We start from the raw sequence: 16,842 nt of genomic DNA, 5'->3' as shown, positions 1-16,842 counted from the left end.
ACAAAATTTAATGCATATATTTTTTGCTTATGTATGCTTATAAGTAAATATTAAATACCTAAATTGATTTTAAAGTACTATTAAATAGATTTCTTTCATTTAGCTGCAAAATGGCTGGAAAAAAAAATTAATCCAGATTGGGCAGATTTTAATCTCAATCTCCAGTTTAGAAAACAAACTCCTAGCATAGTTATAATAGTAATATTTTGGGGATTATATATATGCATATATGTATAAAAGTTATGTGTAATCGGCAAATTTTTCTGTTTTCAAGTGGTACCATAACTAATTTACCTCTCAGCACAGCCAATGCACACTACACGAATAGACTAGAATTTTCTTTAAACACACCTGAAAAAGTCAGGGAATTTCATTCTCCTATTTGAGTGGCAACTCTGAGCCTAAAAGTTTGTTTACAAGCGAATGTACAATAATTTCAGTTTTACAAAATTTTTCTTTTAATAGTTCAACAGATACATCATAATTTTTTGCGATTATGTCAATCTTTGTATAAATTTTAATGTATAATACTTTAAGAATGATCTTAAATAGTTATGAGCTTTTTATAATTATTTATTCTCATTACTAGCACCTTCAGATTGTGCCCAAAATCTCTGCCAGTTTTCATATTTGTCATCAAAAGGTTCTGTTTTTAATTTCGGTAATTTGATATTAGGATAATTAGTAATTATCCCTTCTTCGGAAGTTCTGCAGGATTCATTGTGGGCATCAATTTTACTTTCGGTTCCATGTTTATGCTTAAAGTACTTTTCTAGTTTCAATTTGGAACTTGTAATCTTTTCACGGTATTTCTGGCTTTTCAGAACATCAGCTTTTAAGCATTTTTAAATCACTTATAAGTGCTTTCTGTGGTACAATCTAGCTGGTTGATCTGATTAGCTTTTTTTAATTGATGTTTTAAATTATCCAATTCATCATAATTAGTGTTTTCCCTCTTTTAATATGTCACTTTTTTGTTTCATAAAGTTTGGGTTAAAGAAGTTTGAATAGTTTTTCTTTTTCCCCTTCTCTAATTCATTAGGTTGTGCTATTTTGAATTACTACTAGTTGTTTCGGTACCATAAAACAAACAGACAGGGTTCAGTCTACAATCATTTTAATAAAATAAAAAGTTATTACATGGTTCTTGATTTCATGACCTACTCAGACAGTAATTGAAGATATTTGAGACATTAATCTTTTATTATCACAATATAATGAAGAACAACTTACACTCTTGATGAACAGACATCTAGCTACATTCTAAAAATCTAACAAATCATAAAACAGTTCTGGGTTGTCAGTGCCATCTCTGAGCTAGAGTTCTCAACAGGAGCAGAAGGTTGTTAGATTAAAAACAGAACATATTTTTCTTTTGTTGTATATTGTATTTAAATCATCAATCTTTGCAGATTTATTTCATTCAAAATGCATTTTATTTATGTGACTGCATATCCAGTTTTTTTAATTATTATTACTTTTTAAAAATTGAAATATTTTCCCCCCATAGGTTTATTATTTCCATTTTATATTCACACTTTGAGCACTCATTTGTTGCTGTCTTTTATCCAAATTATCAATATTTTGCAAATTAATTATAGACAAAATTGATTTAGTGCATATAATACTACACACTGAATTGTTAAAAATTAAGTTGTTCTTAATTATCTTAATTAAGTTGTATTTTTTTTATTTGAAGTATATTAATTTCACATCATTTTGTGGCACTTTTTTTCAATATCTTTTAATCAGTATAAAAGTATTTTTCAAGTACAGCTGTTTTTTTAGCTGAGTTTTTTTATACTAATTTTTGTTATTAGTGATTAGATTTTTCTGTTTTGTTAATAAAAACAGATAATTTAAATTTGAATAACTTCTGCCAATATAATTTCTGTTCTGGTAAAATTTATGTCATAAGTGTAATTTTTGCAATTTTAAGCTTGAAGATCAATTCTGTTTATTTTGTTTTATGTTTTGAATATTTGTTTTTTAATCATACAATTTCTGTATTAACTGCTGTCTACAGATTAAAATAATTATCTTGATTAATTACTAGAAAAGAAATAAAATAATTGTTTCCTTGATTTGAAATAATTCACAGAGCTCCTATGGAAATTTCCTGTTATGTTTTTACCACCAATCCTCGAATTCCATATCACAGATTATGTTCTTACTGCATTAATATAAATATTAACAAGACATAGTGCACAATAAAAATTAAGCTTTATTTAGGAACATCGCGCATACTCCCCGACAGCCTGCCTGTTTCGCTCTGCTCGCTAATAGTAAGAAATTTCTCCTCTAGGGTTGCCACACTTATTGGAGGGGACAAGGCGCGCTCCTTATCGCCATCACCACAGAGTTTCCCCCCAGTTCCTTTAATGGCTATTCAAAGGAACGACATAGGTTATGAAATTATCTCAGAGTATCCGTGCTGTCGGGTATTTTTTTTATGATTACAAAATTAGAATATAAAATTAGAAAAGATCAAAATGCAATTCAATATATAACAAGGTATTGACACATATAATAAACATAAAATAACAAGAAATATGTTAAGATATGAATTTTAAAAGAAATGTTTTAAATTGTTATGTAAGAAGCAAGTTTCTTAGGGAAGTGAACATGTCTTCCCGATCTGGTGACAGTTTGTGTCTTAGAGAGTTCGTTTGCAGATTTATTCTGCTGAACTGTCTTTAAGTCTTTATTTGTTTTCAGTTCAGGCAAATTAGAGTCCGGAAGCAAATAGGCTGGTTTCACACGGTCTATAGACACAGTAGATTTCAGACCGTTAACATCAATTGTGAAAGTTTTGTTCGTTCTAGAAAGGACTTTATGCGGACCTGTGTATGGTTGGCACAGAGGTGGCTTTACTCGATCGACACGTAAGTATACATGCGTACACGACTTTAAGGTAGCACTTACGTAATATTTTTCTTGGCAATGTGCAGATGTTGCTATTGGATTCAATTGTTGCATTCTATGCCTAAGATTCGTGATAAATTGTGTGTCATACGGAGATATCTTAGATGACGTTATCATATCACTAGGCAGCTTGAGAGTTGTGCCGTACACCAGTTCAGCACAAGATGACTGTAGATCTTCCTTTACGGCTGTCCGAATACCAAGCATAACAACTGGTAGTGTTTCAGTCCAGTTATTGGTCTCGTGAGCCTTGAGAGAAGATTTTAAATGTCGATGAAATCGTTCAACAATGCCGTTTGACATTGGATGATAGGCTGTTGTTGTGATTCTGTTCATACCCAAAATGCGCGTGAATTCTGCAAAAAGTGCGGATCTCATTTGAGAACCTTGGTCTGTTGTTATGATCGATGGGCAGCCAAAACGAGATATCCAACAGTTGAAGATGGCTCTGCAAATGGTTTCCGTTTTCATATCCATGATGGGAATGGCTTCAGGCCATCTGGAGAATCTATCTATTAGAGTCAAAAGGTACACGTTGCCTTCTGATGGAGGTAACGGTCCGACGATATCCATATGGATTTCTGAAAAACGTGCATCAGGAAGAAAGAATGTGCCCAGTGGTGCTTTAGTATGCCTAGTAATTTTCGATTTTTGGCAAGATTCACAGGATTTCACCCAATTTTTGATATGACGTTTCATATCGGGCCATACATAACGAGAACAAATAAGCTTCGTAGTAGCTGCAATTCCTGGATGTGACAGATTATGCAGATGATTAAAGATGAGTCTGCGAAAGGAATTCGGAACAAATGGACGAGGAATGTCTGTTGATATGTCACACAGAATATTACCATCAGAATATTGGCACGGTTTAAATTCCAGTTTCAAAGATGATGTGTTGTTTTTGAGAAGGTCTTGTACCTCCGGATCATGCCTTTGAGCTTCCGAAAATTTTTTAAAATCCAAAAATGGAGATTTTGTTATGGAATCAATTTCGATTCTTGAAAGAGCGTCAGCAACAACGTTTTTTGAACCTTGCACATGCCTAATATCAGTAGAGTACTGAGAAATAAAATCTAAATGGCGCAATTGTCGAGGTGAACATTTATGAGGGTTCTGTTTAAAAGCGTATATTAACGGTTTTTGATCCGTATAAATTATAAAATTTCTGCCCTCTAACATGTGTCGGAATTTCTTAATTGCAGAATAAATAGAAAATAATTCCCTATCGTACGCGGACCATTTCTGTTGACTTTTACTGAGTTTCATAGAGAAAAATGCTATAGGTTCCCATGTTTGTTGAGACAACTGCATAAGTGTGCCGCCGATTGCGACGATTGCCCGGGAATAGGGTGTCTCAAAAGGGTAGCCTGAGCAATGGCATTTTTGGCAGCAATAAAGGCTTGTTCAGCATTCTCGTTCCGATTTAATTGTGGGGATGAATCCTGAACACGAGAACGAGATTTCTTTTTATTAATATAGCCTTCTAACAATTTTATTAAAGGAGAAAGAATATGTGCTGCTTTAGGTATGAAACATCTATAAAAGTTAAACATGCCTAAAAATCGGCGAAGCTGAGTGAGAGTGGTAGGTTGAGGAAAATCTAAAATACATTTGACTTTGTTAGGAAGAGGTTCAATTCCGTTTTCACTAAGGTGAAAACCTAAGAAATCAATAGACGTTTGACCAAAGGTGCATTTTGAAACATTTATGCAAAGTCCATATTCCTGAAGTTTGGAAAATAAAGCTTTCAAATGCCTGCAATGTTCCTCAGAATCTTTAGAGGCTATGAGCAAGTCATCGACGAAAGCGTAAACACCTTCTAAATCCCGCGTGATTTCATCTATAAAACGTTGAAAAGTCGCGGATGCATTGCATAAGCCGAATTGCATACGGGTACTTTCGAATAAACCGAATGGTGTGCATATGGCGGTTTTGTGGATGTCGGCTGGGTTAATTGGTATTTGATGGTATGCCTTAATCAGGTCGACATGACTAAAAATTTTAGTACCGTGCAATGCAGCAGTAAAATCGGCTAAACATGGAATAGGGTATTTGTCTTTTATTGTTTGAGCGTTCAATGCTCGATAATCTCCTACAGGTCTCCATTCCAGACTTCCCTTTTTTGGAACCATGTGAAGTGGGGATGCATAATTGCTGCTCGAAGGTCTCAAATGCCCCAATTGCATCATAGTTTGAAATTCTTGTTTTGCTATTTTTAAGCGATCTGGAGCTAACCGACGAGGTTTTGCAACCACAGGTGGACCTTTAGTTATGATATAATGAACGGTGTTATGTTTAACAGGTTGGTTAGGATCTGGTAATCTAGTAACTGAAGGAAATTCTTTTAAAATTTTGTGATATGGTGTATCACTAAATACAGTTTTTACTGAATAAATGCTTGCATTTTTCACGCAACCGACGGTTTTAAAATGCGTTTTTAAATCTTTGAGACATTTGTTTCTGAGATCAGGCACCAATTCAAAGAAATGGAGAAAATCTGCTCCAAGAATGGGTGTACTAATATTTGCTATAAGAAAAGTCCATGTAAACTGTCGTCTTAATTTGAAATCCAAAGAAAGTGTTTTTTGACCATAAACATGAATAGTAGAAGAATTAGCAGTGAAAAGTGTTTGTCGGGACGAATTCCGTTTTTGAGAATTATTTGCTGGAAGTAAGGACACGTCAGAGCCGGTATCGACCAAGAATGAAAGGTTTGTTCTACGGTCACGAACGAACAGGTGACGTGAAACTTGAGGCAAAGAATAAGTCGCCTCTATTCTTTGCTGGTTTCGTTTCCCTGCCATGAACAAGGTTTTGTACATTTGTCATCTCTACACTTTTTCCCAAAACGTCTATGATACCAGCAAACAGAATAATCTCTCCTTTTGGAATTGCTTCTTTCTCTATTGCGATCTCCGCGGTTTGGCGAGCGACCACGAGAAAGAGAAATGCGATCAATACGTTTGTTTAATTTTTCTATTTGTTTAAATAATTTATCCTCAAGAGACTGATTGACTGTGCGAGAAACGGCACAAGTCCCTGGGGTTGGATTTACTTCTAAAATTCTGTCGGCAATTTCTGCAGCTTTATCTACAGTTAAATTGGAAACCGCTGCCAAAATAGACTGAACAGTCGAAGGCAAATGTTGAAGGAATAATTCTAACATTAAGTTATCAGGAACATTTAAAGATTCTGTTCGACGTTTCATATTTCTAAGCAAATCGGAAGGTTTTCGAGAACCTAATTCTTCTCCAGATAATAATTGGCGAATTTCTTGCTGAGAAGATTCTCCTGAACGATTTATTAACTCAGTTTTAAGCTTTGCATATGGATCAATAGGGTCTGGTTTCATAAGTAAATCCCGTACTAGTGATGCGATATCTGGAGGAAGATGAGAAACTACATAATTATATTTAGTAATGGATTCTGTGATAGGTTTGGGGGTGGCAAGAGCAAAGGTACTTTCACACATAATAAACCATAAAGATGGGTCTGATCGGTTATAAACCGGAATTTGGACGGCATGAACATCAGACATTGTGCAAGGTTTTTAAGCCAAAATAAAAGCAAAAATTTAACTAAAGAAAATTAAATTAAATGATAAGTAGAAAACAGAATTATAAAATGATCTATAATTAGTACTCATCTGTGATTCGGAGGATGAAAACCGATGTAATCCATTACTTCTGGTTTGGAGATCTTGAGTGATGGCTTGTAGTCAAAACCGAAAGTGCTTGAGAACTGTTCATACGATTTAACACAGTCCGGGTTACCATTATGGTGATTTCCTGTTATGTTTTTACCACCAATCCTCGAATTCCATATCACAGATTATGTTCTTACTGCATTAATATAAATATTAACAAGACATAGTGCACAATAAAAATTAAGCTTTATTTAGGAACATCGCGCATACTCCCCGACAGCCTGCCTGTTTCGCTCTGCTCGCTAATCGTAAGAAATTTCTCCTCTAGGGTTGCCACACTTATCGGAGGGCGCAAGGCGCGCTCCTTATCGCCATCACCACACTCCACAGTAAGATCTGTTTTTTCACCTGTAACTGCTTCTTTTCACCTCTTTTAATCTTCTAACTGGCCAATATTAGCAAACCTCCCAAGTTTTCATGAAGACTATAAAGATCGGTTCTGCCATCTTTATAGTCGATAAATTTAGCGTATATAAGTAAGAATCAGTTTTTAATGCTCATGTCATGAATTGGGTTCATAGTCAACTTTTATATTCCCTTTCTAAGAAAAGGTCAGTTCTATATTTTCTGTTTTGGTTGGCTGAATGACAAAATTCAGTTTGCATTTATCATGTCTTAAAAGTGTGACTCATGATATATATTTGATTTATACATGAAATTGTTCTAACATATTGTTACATAGGTACATTGTTATTGTACATAGGTAAATGATACGTGTGAAATTATTATATTTTTCTAAAAATGAAATATCTAGAGAGAAAAGCTATGCCAGAAAAGTAAGAATACAGGGGCAAGTTTATTTAACATTGAGTAAATGGTTATCTCAGAAATTTGGCGAGATGTCTCCAAGCTGGCAACGGTTTCGGCGACTAATTTTTTTGCCAAATTTGGTGAGAAATCGCCAAACTCAGTGACATTTGGGTCCAGTCCTGTATCACCATAACAGGTATTGTAATTGAATAAATGTAATTCATCACTATATTAGTTGTACCTGTAATTAGACCCTCATATCACTTTTCAGTAATTTCAAGAAGCAGAAAGCACTAGAAATGTCTTAGCGGCTGAGTGAAAACTATATAAGGCCAGTGAAAATATCTGCTTACAGTAGTTGCTGTTGTCAGCTATTAGTTCAGCGTGAGTTTGGAGTTCCATATTCGAGCTCTTTAAATTCCTGCATCATATCAGTAAATAATTATGTAAAATATGTGCGAGGTGAAAGCAACGAGATGATTCAATTTATTTGGAAGACCAATAGGCTTTGTATTCTTGTTGTAATAAAATTATATTTTACTCAAATTAACAAATATTTTGTGAAATATGTTGATTTATAGGATTTTTTTTTTTTTTTTTCCAGGGAACTGCATACAGGAAATATATATGATGTACCTGGAATCAATGGTAAGATATTTTGTAATGCTGTATTAAGAACATTTCATTTTTTTTGTGTAGTGGTTTTATGTGTACAGGTAATATAGACAAAGTAAGCATGAGAATGCCTGAGAAAGCTAAAGAATGCCTTATTTTTTTAGGTAAAGTCTGAACTACGTGTGTTATTTTATTCCGTAATAGATTTTCTTGTGGTATCTATCATGTATGCACTATATAGAATAACAAGAACACTTCAGGGCATATATAAAAAGAAAGTTATGATTTTTTTTTCTTTTGTGTGTGTGTGTGTGACTTTGTATATTTTATTTTAGAAAAATGTGTATGTAATGAAAAGTTAAGGATAAAATAAAAATGCAGAAATCTTTTGATAGAACTAAAAAAAAAAAAAAAAAAAAAAAAAAAAAGACCATTGTCTTTTGAGGGTATAAGCAGCACTGGAATGACATTTTCAGTAGTAATTTAATTATCTTTTCATACAAGGTGACTTCATATTTTCACACTTAGTCTTCATAAATCTTAGGCAGTTTCTGTGAATTGCATGATAGCAGCTGATCAAGTAGGTATTGGTCAGGAACATTTTCATCTCTGAGTGATTAATCAATATATCTACTCAGAGTAAATTATGATCTGGCAAAAAACTGATTGCAAATTCCTTGAGCAATTTAAAATTAGTAAAACTATAGTTTTTTTTGGTCACAACCATAATAATTGCCAGTAGATTACACAAGTCATCCAGGCCATTACCATTGTGAGAACATAAATTTGCATACTTTACTTCTAAAGATGCAGGAGAATTCCTTTTTTTTTTTTTTTTTTTCTGTGTGTGTGTTGGTAGAGTTTACTTTCCCTCCCCTCCCATGTATATTTCCAGAAACTGTTTAAATTTGTTTTTAGTTTCAGTAGTTTTTAACACTGAAGCAAACAGCACACAAAATATCACTTTTCAGTCTTTCATTGTCATATCTGAATCTTCATTACTGGCATATCTACAGATGGTATTGGGATGTCTTCATTTTGAAGTATTGAGTCATTTAATTCACAGTAGTTGTCTTTTGATTATTTATTGATAACAATAACAGCATGATTGAAACAAATATGAAATATCATATGCAGCACAGTGCCGGATCTACACATCTTACCATATCCTCGTTCCTGTGTGTTCTAACTGTATTTTCCCCCCGTCGCGGGAAAACCGAACATCAGTTTATCCCATTAGGGAATTTTAGTTGGAACATCCTCCGCCCCATGACGAAGGCATTTATCATAAATTCAAAATCTTACAATTAAATAATACATCTTATACTTTTACAAAACTTGTAGCATACAACATAGCATGAATACTTTGTATATAAAGGACGTTATCATCATACTAGCTACTACTATACATTTTATCTTACTTACTACCACAAGCTAAATGCAAATAGAAAAGGAAACAATTATCATCAAACAATACTAACACAAGTAACAAATTTTAGCTACTAAAGAAATACTAAATAGATACCTGAAAATTCTGAAAACGATCATTCATATCTCTTTCCAAGTTCCAAATGATATAGCATTTGGATAGGCCTTTTTATTACACCTAAAGAAGTTTTCACTGTGATACTTCTTACCTTGTTATCATGGCCTGTATGCAACTCCACCTTTCCCAGCTTCCACAGCTGCTGAGGTAGTTTGTGATCCCCTATCAAAACTACATCATTTATATTACAATCGGTGGTTACATTAACAGGTTTGAAACAATTTGCACCTTTTAATTGGAGAAGATGCTCTCTTTTCCATTGTCTCCAAAAATCATTTAAAATTTTCTCCCAATACAAATATCTTTTAATTAAAATTCTTTTGTTACTTGCAATATGTTCTTTAACATGACCAGCCTGTAGCGGTAAGGATGTTAACCGTTTTCCAGTTAGGAAATGAGCAGGAGTGAGAGGAAATGGCTCTGATGGATCATTTTAAATGTAAGTAAGTGGTCTAGAATTTAGAATAGATTCTATTTCTGTCAAAATGGTTTGTAATTCTTCAAAGGAAACTGAAGCCTTTCCTAGCACTTTTCTCAAAATACCTTTTGTCATCTTCACCATTCTCTCCCAGTATCCACCCCACCAAGCTGCTCTTTCGACAATAAAATGCCATCTTATTCCTTTTGTACCAAGATAATTTTGTACAGATGGATCAAGAATATTTGCATATAACTTCTTCAGTTCTACATCTGCACCTTTAAAAGTTTTGACATTGTCAGAGTTTATAGTTCGGCAAACACCTCTTCTTGACACAAAGGGATGAAATGCTAGAAAGAAATGTTCGGTGCTTAGGCTAGAAACAATTTCAAGATGAACTGCACGTGTGACTGCACAAGTAAACAAACAAATATAAACCTTGTCTCCATTTTTCGTAAACAAAGGTCCAGCAAAATCAACACCTGTGATTTCAAAGAGATTCGTTTCATGAATTCTATCCATTGGTAATGGAGCAATCACTTGAGTGCCCTTTTTAGCCTTAAATTTCCTGCAAACGAAACAGTTATTCAAGCATCATTTTACAGCTTATCTGCCTTGGATGACCCAATAATTTTCTCGAGTTTGAGTGAGTGTATCTGAAACACCAGCATGAAGCAAGTTCTCGTGTTCTCTTTTGATTAGCAATTCAGTAAATCTCAATTTTTTCAGTATAATCCATGGATGCTTTTCTTGAAACTGAAAGTCAGAATGTTGTAATCTACCACCAAGACATATGAGTCCTTCTGCCGCCAGGATCGGGTTTAGACCATATAATTTAGAATCGGAACTAAGTGATTCCTTTCGTGTCAATTTAATAATATCCTTTTCAAACTCACTACGCTGTATAAAACGAATCCAATAGTGTTCAGCACTTGCATGTTCTTCAGTTAGTGCTCCTTTATACTTTTCAGAATTTTTCTTACAGTTATTAATAAACTGTAGGACGTATGCAGTGATTTGAAGAACCTTAGATAAGTCACTGTATTTGTGCAAATTCAACAAGCTATCGGTACGTTCAACGTATGTTGGTAAAGCAATACAGTTCCTTTTTTCTCTCCTTTTCCGCTTCAAATGTATCAATATCAGCATTCGGTATTTCTTCACTGTTTAGAACATCTTCTGTTAGCCACAAGGGGCCTCTCTACCATGTTTCATCATTAATTAAAGATCGTGCACTTACTTCCCTAGTAAGTTTATCTGCAGGATTCAGCTTTCCGCTGCAAAAATTCCAATTCGATGGATTTGTCTTTTCTTTGATTTCCAACACTCTATTGTGAACAAATTGCCTCCAATCATTTGCAACACCTCTAATCCAATGTAGACATATTGTGGAATCTGTCCACATGAAAATGTCACTTTCGTTTAGAGAAGAAAACGTGGATCGTATATAATCAGATAATCGTGCGGAAATCAAGTTTCCTAGTATTTCTAATTGCGGCAAAGTCATTTTCTTCAGTGGAGCTAGACGACATTTTGAAGTTATAAAACTTTTCACACATTTGTTATGGTATCTAATCTTGAAATATGCGACCGCACTGTATGCCTTTGGGCTTGCATCAGAAAATATATGTACTTCCAGCTGCTGAATATCCAGCTCATCAAAATATGGTTGAAGTATGACAAGCCTCTCAAGCTAGGTTACTTCATTCCACCACTCCTGGAACATAGATTCCAATTCTGCTGGAATATTTTCATCCCATTTTAAGCCTTTTCCCCCAAAGAGTCTACACTATCAATTTAATTCTAACACTGAATGGTGTTATTAAACCTAATGGATCAAACAACATGCCACATGCGCTTAGAACTGTACGTTTTGTTGGTGTCACATATTTAAATTTTGTAAATTGATTCAAATCTATCTTCAAGGTGTCCTTATCATTGTCCCAAATTAATCGTAATACCTTTAATAGTATATCTGTTTGATTCGATGGTGTCCAACATTCCATTTGGGTTTCCTTCCATCTTTGATTAAGGATAGCTGAATTCGAAGACCATTGCCGTAAATTCATGTTTGTTTAATTCAGTATAAATTTAGAGTCTCTTGCACGAGATACCGCTTCTTCAACAGTTGATGCCTTACTTATTAATTCATCAACATAAAGTTCTTTCAAAATAGAACATGCTTCACCGTGTGAATTTTCATATTTCTTTAAATGAAGTCGTGTAGTTGCTGTCAAAATAAAAGGACTGCATTTCACACCAAAAGGAACACATGTCATTTGTAAAATTCTGATGTCACGACCATTGAAATCGAATTCGGTTCCCCCCTCATTTCTCCATAAAAACTGCAAAAGCTTTCGATCCTCCTCTATTATGCCAATCTCTAAAAATGCTCTCTGAATATCAGCACAAAATGCAATTGGGTGATAATGAAATCTTAAAATAATCCTGAGCAAATCTGGATTAAGGTTGGGACCACTATCTAAACAATCATTGAGCGACTGTCCATCTCTAACTTTCGACGACGCATCTTACACAATCCTAACTTTCGTACTTTCCTTTGATTCACGTACTATAGCATGATGAGGCATAAAATAACCAATTTTCCTATTAAAATCTCCATGAAAGGCAACTTGCTCAATAATACCATCCCTTAACTGCTCATTAATTATTTCTTTATAACGAAAATACAGATGCAATCATGCCTAAATTTATTATTTAAGCTTATCAAACGTCTTTCTGCAACTTCATAATTACCGTTCAATGTGTTACAACCCTCCTTCCATAATAATTTAGTTTCATATCTCCCATTTTTAAATGTGGTATTTCTTTCAAACATATCTATGACATCTGCATCTGATCGCGAAATTTCCTTTTCCTGATTTATTCCTATAGACTCCAAATCCCATAAATTCCGAACTCTTTCAAAATCTGTTTGTTCTTTCACAGAGACAGGGTTGCCACGCTACCTGGAAAACCGGGAAAAGTCAGGGAATTCGAAAATTGACCAAAAAATTCAGGGAAAAGTCAGGGAATTTAAGTATTTTTGTCAAAATCTGGAAAAGTCAGGGAAGTTCATACAATAATCCCGCCAAAAAAAAGCGATTTTTGCGCCGACGTCGGAAGAGATAACTTTTTTGGCGAATTCCCTATCACGTGAGTGTCTGCTGGCATAGAGCCAATTTTCGCAGCTCCAATTTGATTGCCTTTTAGAAAGGCAAAGCAAGCAAGTTTCCCGCAACTTTTGGTTTCCAGTATTCTCGAGAATCGCATGTGCAGTGCATGAACTAAAGAAAGTACCTGTTCTCGTATAAAACAAAATGGGTTTAATCTTAGTATACGGTACCATGGAGGTTAGAATCAAAGAATATGTATTGTAAAGAAGGAAAACCTCTCTGCAACAGACATGGCTCCGTTCCATCATAGAGGGAAACAGCTGTGCATGCGTGATATATCTGCCGCCAAAGCTGGAAACCGGTGTCGAAGTTCGAAGGTCACGTTATCAAGAGTTCATTAAATGAATATCCTTTAAAATTTCTTTAACCACTTGCGCTAAAAAGACGTGCCACGCACGTCGAGATGTTTTTGTCTCAAACTGCGAGCGACGTGAACACCACGTCGATAAGCATTTATCGCAAAAATGAAAATAACATGGTGCACACGTCGCCTAACAACGAGATTGTTTATTTCTCGAGTTACAGCTCTGGATTGCACTCGCAGATGCGGAGCGGCGTAAATGAGACACTTTACCACTTGCTATATTGTAGCGCACGGCACAAGAAAATATTTTTTGGCGCAAGTAAATTAATTCATAGGTTAGTAATTTTCAGGGGGGGGGAACTACGAAAATCCGTTTTTAAAATTATTGCGAAAAATCCAAGAAGAAACGTCCTATGATAAAACGTTTCTTCTTGGATTTTTCGCAATAATTTAAAAACGGATTTTCGTAGCTTTCTTTTTGTCAAAGAACGTTTCTTCTGAACACGTTTCTCAATTTCCGGTACACATCGCGGAGAGGGAAATTCTGGCCGCCAGGTTCCGTCGCCAAATCCCTTGGCAAATTTTCCCTCCGCATTCTAGCGGCGTAATAGCATTTTACTTATATGGAAAATTTTCTTCTTTACATAGACCAAAGAATTAGAGATTCTTTGCATAGACGTTTTTTGGTTAAAATAATCTCCATGTATGGATTTGGCGACATGATGATGATGCGCAGTAAACGGGTCATTTTGGTCTTGGCGACAATTTTCAAAATCGTGCCAAAGCCTAACCGTATACTAGAATTTTACCGCAAAATCTTTTAAAACTTTTCTTTTTAATAAATACCTTGCCATTTTGCAGTAAAATAAAAAATAGTAATCTGTCATCTAGGCTAACCATGTAATATAACTATATTCGCTAAAATATCGTTGATTATTGTAATTCAATTTTTAAATAATTATCTTTATTTTTGTTATTCGTATAATTTAATGATGCTTCTTCCCTCTAAATTTATTAATTATTAGTAAATAATATTTCTAAATTTCAGGAAATTTTCTCTGGCATAATCTTGAAATTAATTCTAGCAGTATGATGACATACCATCACGAAATTTAATTCACATATTTTTTTCTTATGTATGCTGCGAACTAAATATAAAATACCTCAATTTATTAAAATAGATTTCTTTGTTTCGTTTAGCTGCAGAATGTTTGCAAAAAAAGCCTTATTTTATTCCAGATTGGGAAGATTCTAATCTCAATCTTCAATGGAGAAAACAACAATTATTATAATTATATTTGTGTTTTCAAGTGTTAAGGTGCTTTTTAAGAACATACCTCACACAAATTAAATTTACCTAAAATCTAACCTAACTATTTAGCATTGCGTTGTGATTTATAAGGACCGGATTAGCCTCGTGTTGAACTGGTGATGATCATGAGTAATAATTAAATAAAACATACATTTGTTATCCAATGTATATATCTTAAATTTTATTAAGTTTCTTAAGTGGAAAAGTAAACAAAATTATCAAACAAAGTATACCAAGAATAATTAAGAATAAATGTCCTCTGGGATTTATTGAATAATTAAGTGAATTTGCTACACAATACAAGTAATACCATAATTTACCTCTTAGCGTAGCCAACGTACATTACGCGGATAGACTGGAATTTTCTTGAAACGCACCTGGAAAACCTGGAAAAGTCAGGGAATTTCATTCTCCTGTTTGAGTGGCAACCCTGCAGAGATATGGTTTGCACAAGTCTTATCATACTCGTAATTGCCATGCTTATCCGATCCAATTTCCTTACCTTGGATTACAAACCCAGATAAACTGTCCGTGATAACTAATCATTTCCCTAATCTTATGTTTCTTTCATTTTAAATTTCCCAAATGTAATCTGAGCTGATCAACATGTGTATCTCCTTTGTATTTCCAATGTCGGCCAATTCTATTCCCTTACTTAGAGCCATGTTTCTGACCCACTTTGAAGGAACTTCTATGTGGTCATGCGTAATCGCACCAATTACTACTGCTTCTATACGGAGTTTTTTACTTGGGTTGGTTCTATTCCGCAAATCAAGCTGAACTATATTATACTGCTGTTTAGGTTTACGCTCGCTACCAAACCCATATATTTCAAACGTTTCACATCTGGTGGCCTTCAATCCTAATGAGCTGCAGTTTTCCTTCTGATAAACGTTCTGTTACTCCCGCTGTCTATTAACACCCTCAAGATTTTGCTCTTTTTATTTGTTTTTAGCGCTGAATGTTTTTGTAGTAAAACCGGGCACAACGCTTCTGTACTGTCGGTTTTGTTTACAGATTCCCTTTTATTTCCTCCGAAGCAATGCAATGACTGTACTGCAGATAAATTATTGTCCGTTTCTTTACCATTTGATTCGGCTGCATTATTTGTTGGTTCAGCCTTATCGCATATTAAATAAGTGTGAGGTTTTTTACATAATTTGCAGATCTGGTCCTTTTTCCAGCAAAATTTTGAGGTAGATCTAAGTTTCAGACAAATGTAACATCGCCCCTGTGATTTTAACAAATTTCTTTTTTCTGTTAATGGTAAAGGACATTTATGTGTTTCGTGAGATTTATCCGAACAAAAACTACATATTTCATTCGCTACGGCTGTTAAAGCAACTATTGTTGGAATGCGCGCTTTTGAAATGTTTCATTTTGAGTCTACATAATTTTTCTGATAATTTTGACTCATTCCTCTATTACTAAAGGGAATTTTATTTCACTTAAAGTTTTTTTTGAATCTGATAATAAAGAAGATGCTTCTCTTATTTCTACCTCTTTTCTCAAAAACTCAACTAAGTGCTCTATATCAGATGATTCGCGCAATTCACGTTGTCTATTGTAATACAAATTTAGCTCTTCTGGAATTTTCTGTAGTATTACCGGGCAAAGTAAACTACTATAAGTGCCTGCTGCAACACCTAAAGCCTTTAATGATCGAATTTGAATTTCAATTGTATCATATATTCTTCGCAATGCTGTAACGTTCGTGCATGTCTTAACGGCATCAATCAGCAACAGTTTATTCATATGCGAGCTTATAATCAAATCTAGCCTTCCGAATCTTTCTTTTAACAACTTAATTGAGAAATCATAATTTTCGTTTTTTAATGAAGATCCCGAAACTGTCAATAAGGCAATACTTCCTAAAAATGTTTTCAGATACGAAAACTTCTCAACCTTACTTAAGGAATTGTTATTATGAATAGCTACTTCGTAGGAATTCCAGAAATCCAACCAAGAGCTACAATCACCATAGAACTTCTCAATACTTAATTTCAGAAGCTTAACTACACTGCTTTTGTTTCTTACTACGCGTTGTTCCAACCTAACACTTTCATTAACCCGAATTTCATTTTGTG

At 34.4% G+C, this 16,842-nt stretch overlaps 1 protein-coding gene across 4 annotated transcripts in view; it reads left to right on the top strand.

Annotated features, from left to right (window-relative positions):
- The window catches only part of LOC118193280 (uncharacterized), a 107,751-nt gene that overhangs the window by 44,053 nt on the left and 46,856 nt on the right, over positions 1–16,842 (top strand). For 3 of the 4 annotated variants that reach the window (XM_085818270.1, XM_085818269.1, XM_085818268.1), the window contains exon 7: positions 7,989–8,032. In XM_085818270.1, coding sequence (XP_085674396.1) covers positions 7,989–8,032 — 44 coding nt within the window. Of the gene's footprint in view, positions 1–7,988; positions 8,033–12,748; positions 13,457–16,842 lie in introns of those variants that run through there. The other variant, XM_085818271.1, reaches the window with a different exon arrangement.

This window comes from Stegodyphus dumicola, chromosome 6, assembly GCF_044657685.1.
Source record: "Stegodyphus dumicola isolate Sdum_Otavi_A_Nest chromosome 6, ASM4465768v1".
Lineage (NCBI taxonomy): Eukaryota > Metazoa > Arthropoda > Arachnida > Araneae > Eresidae > Stegodyphus > Stegodyphus dumicola.
This window is presented reverse-complemented; position numbering and strand designations above follow the sequence as displayed.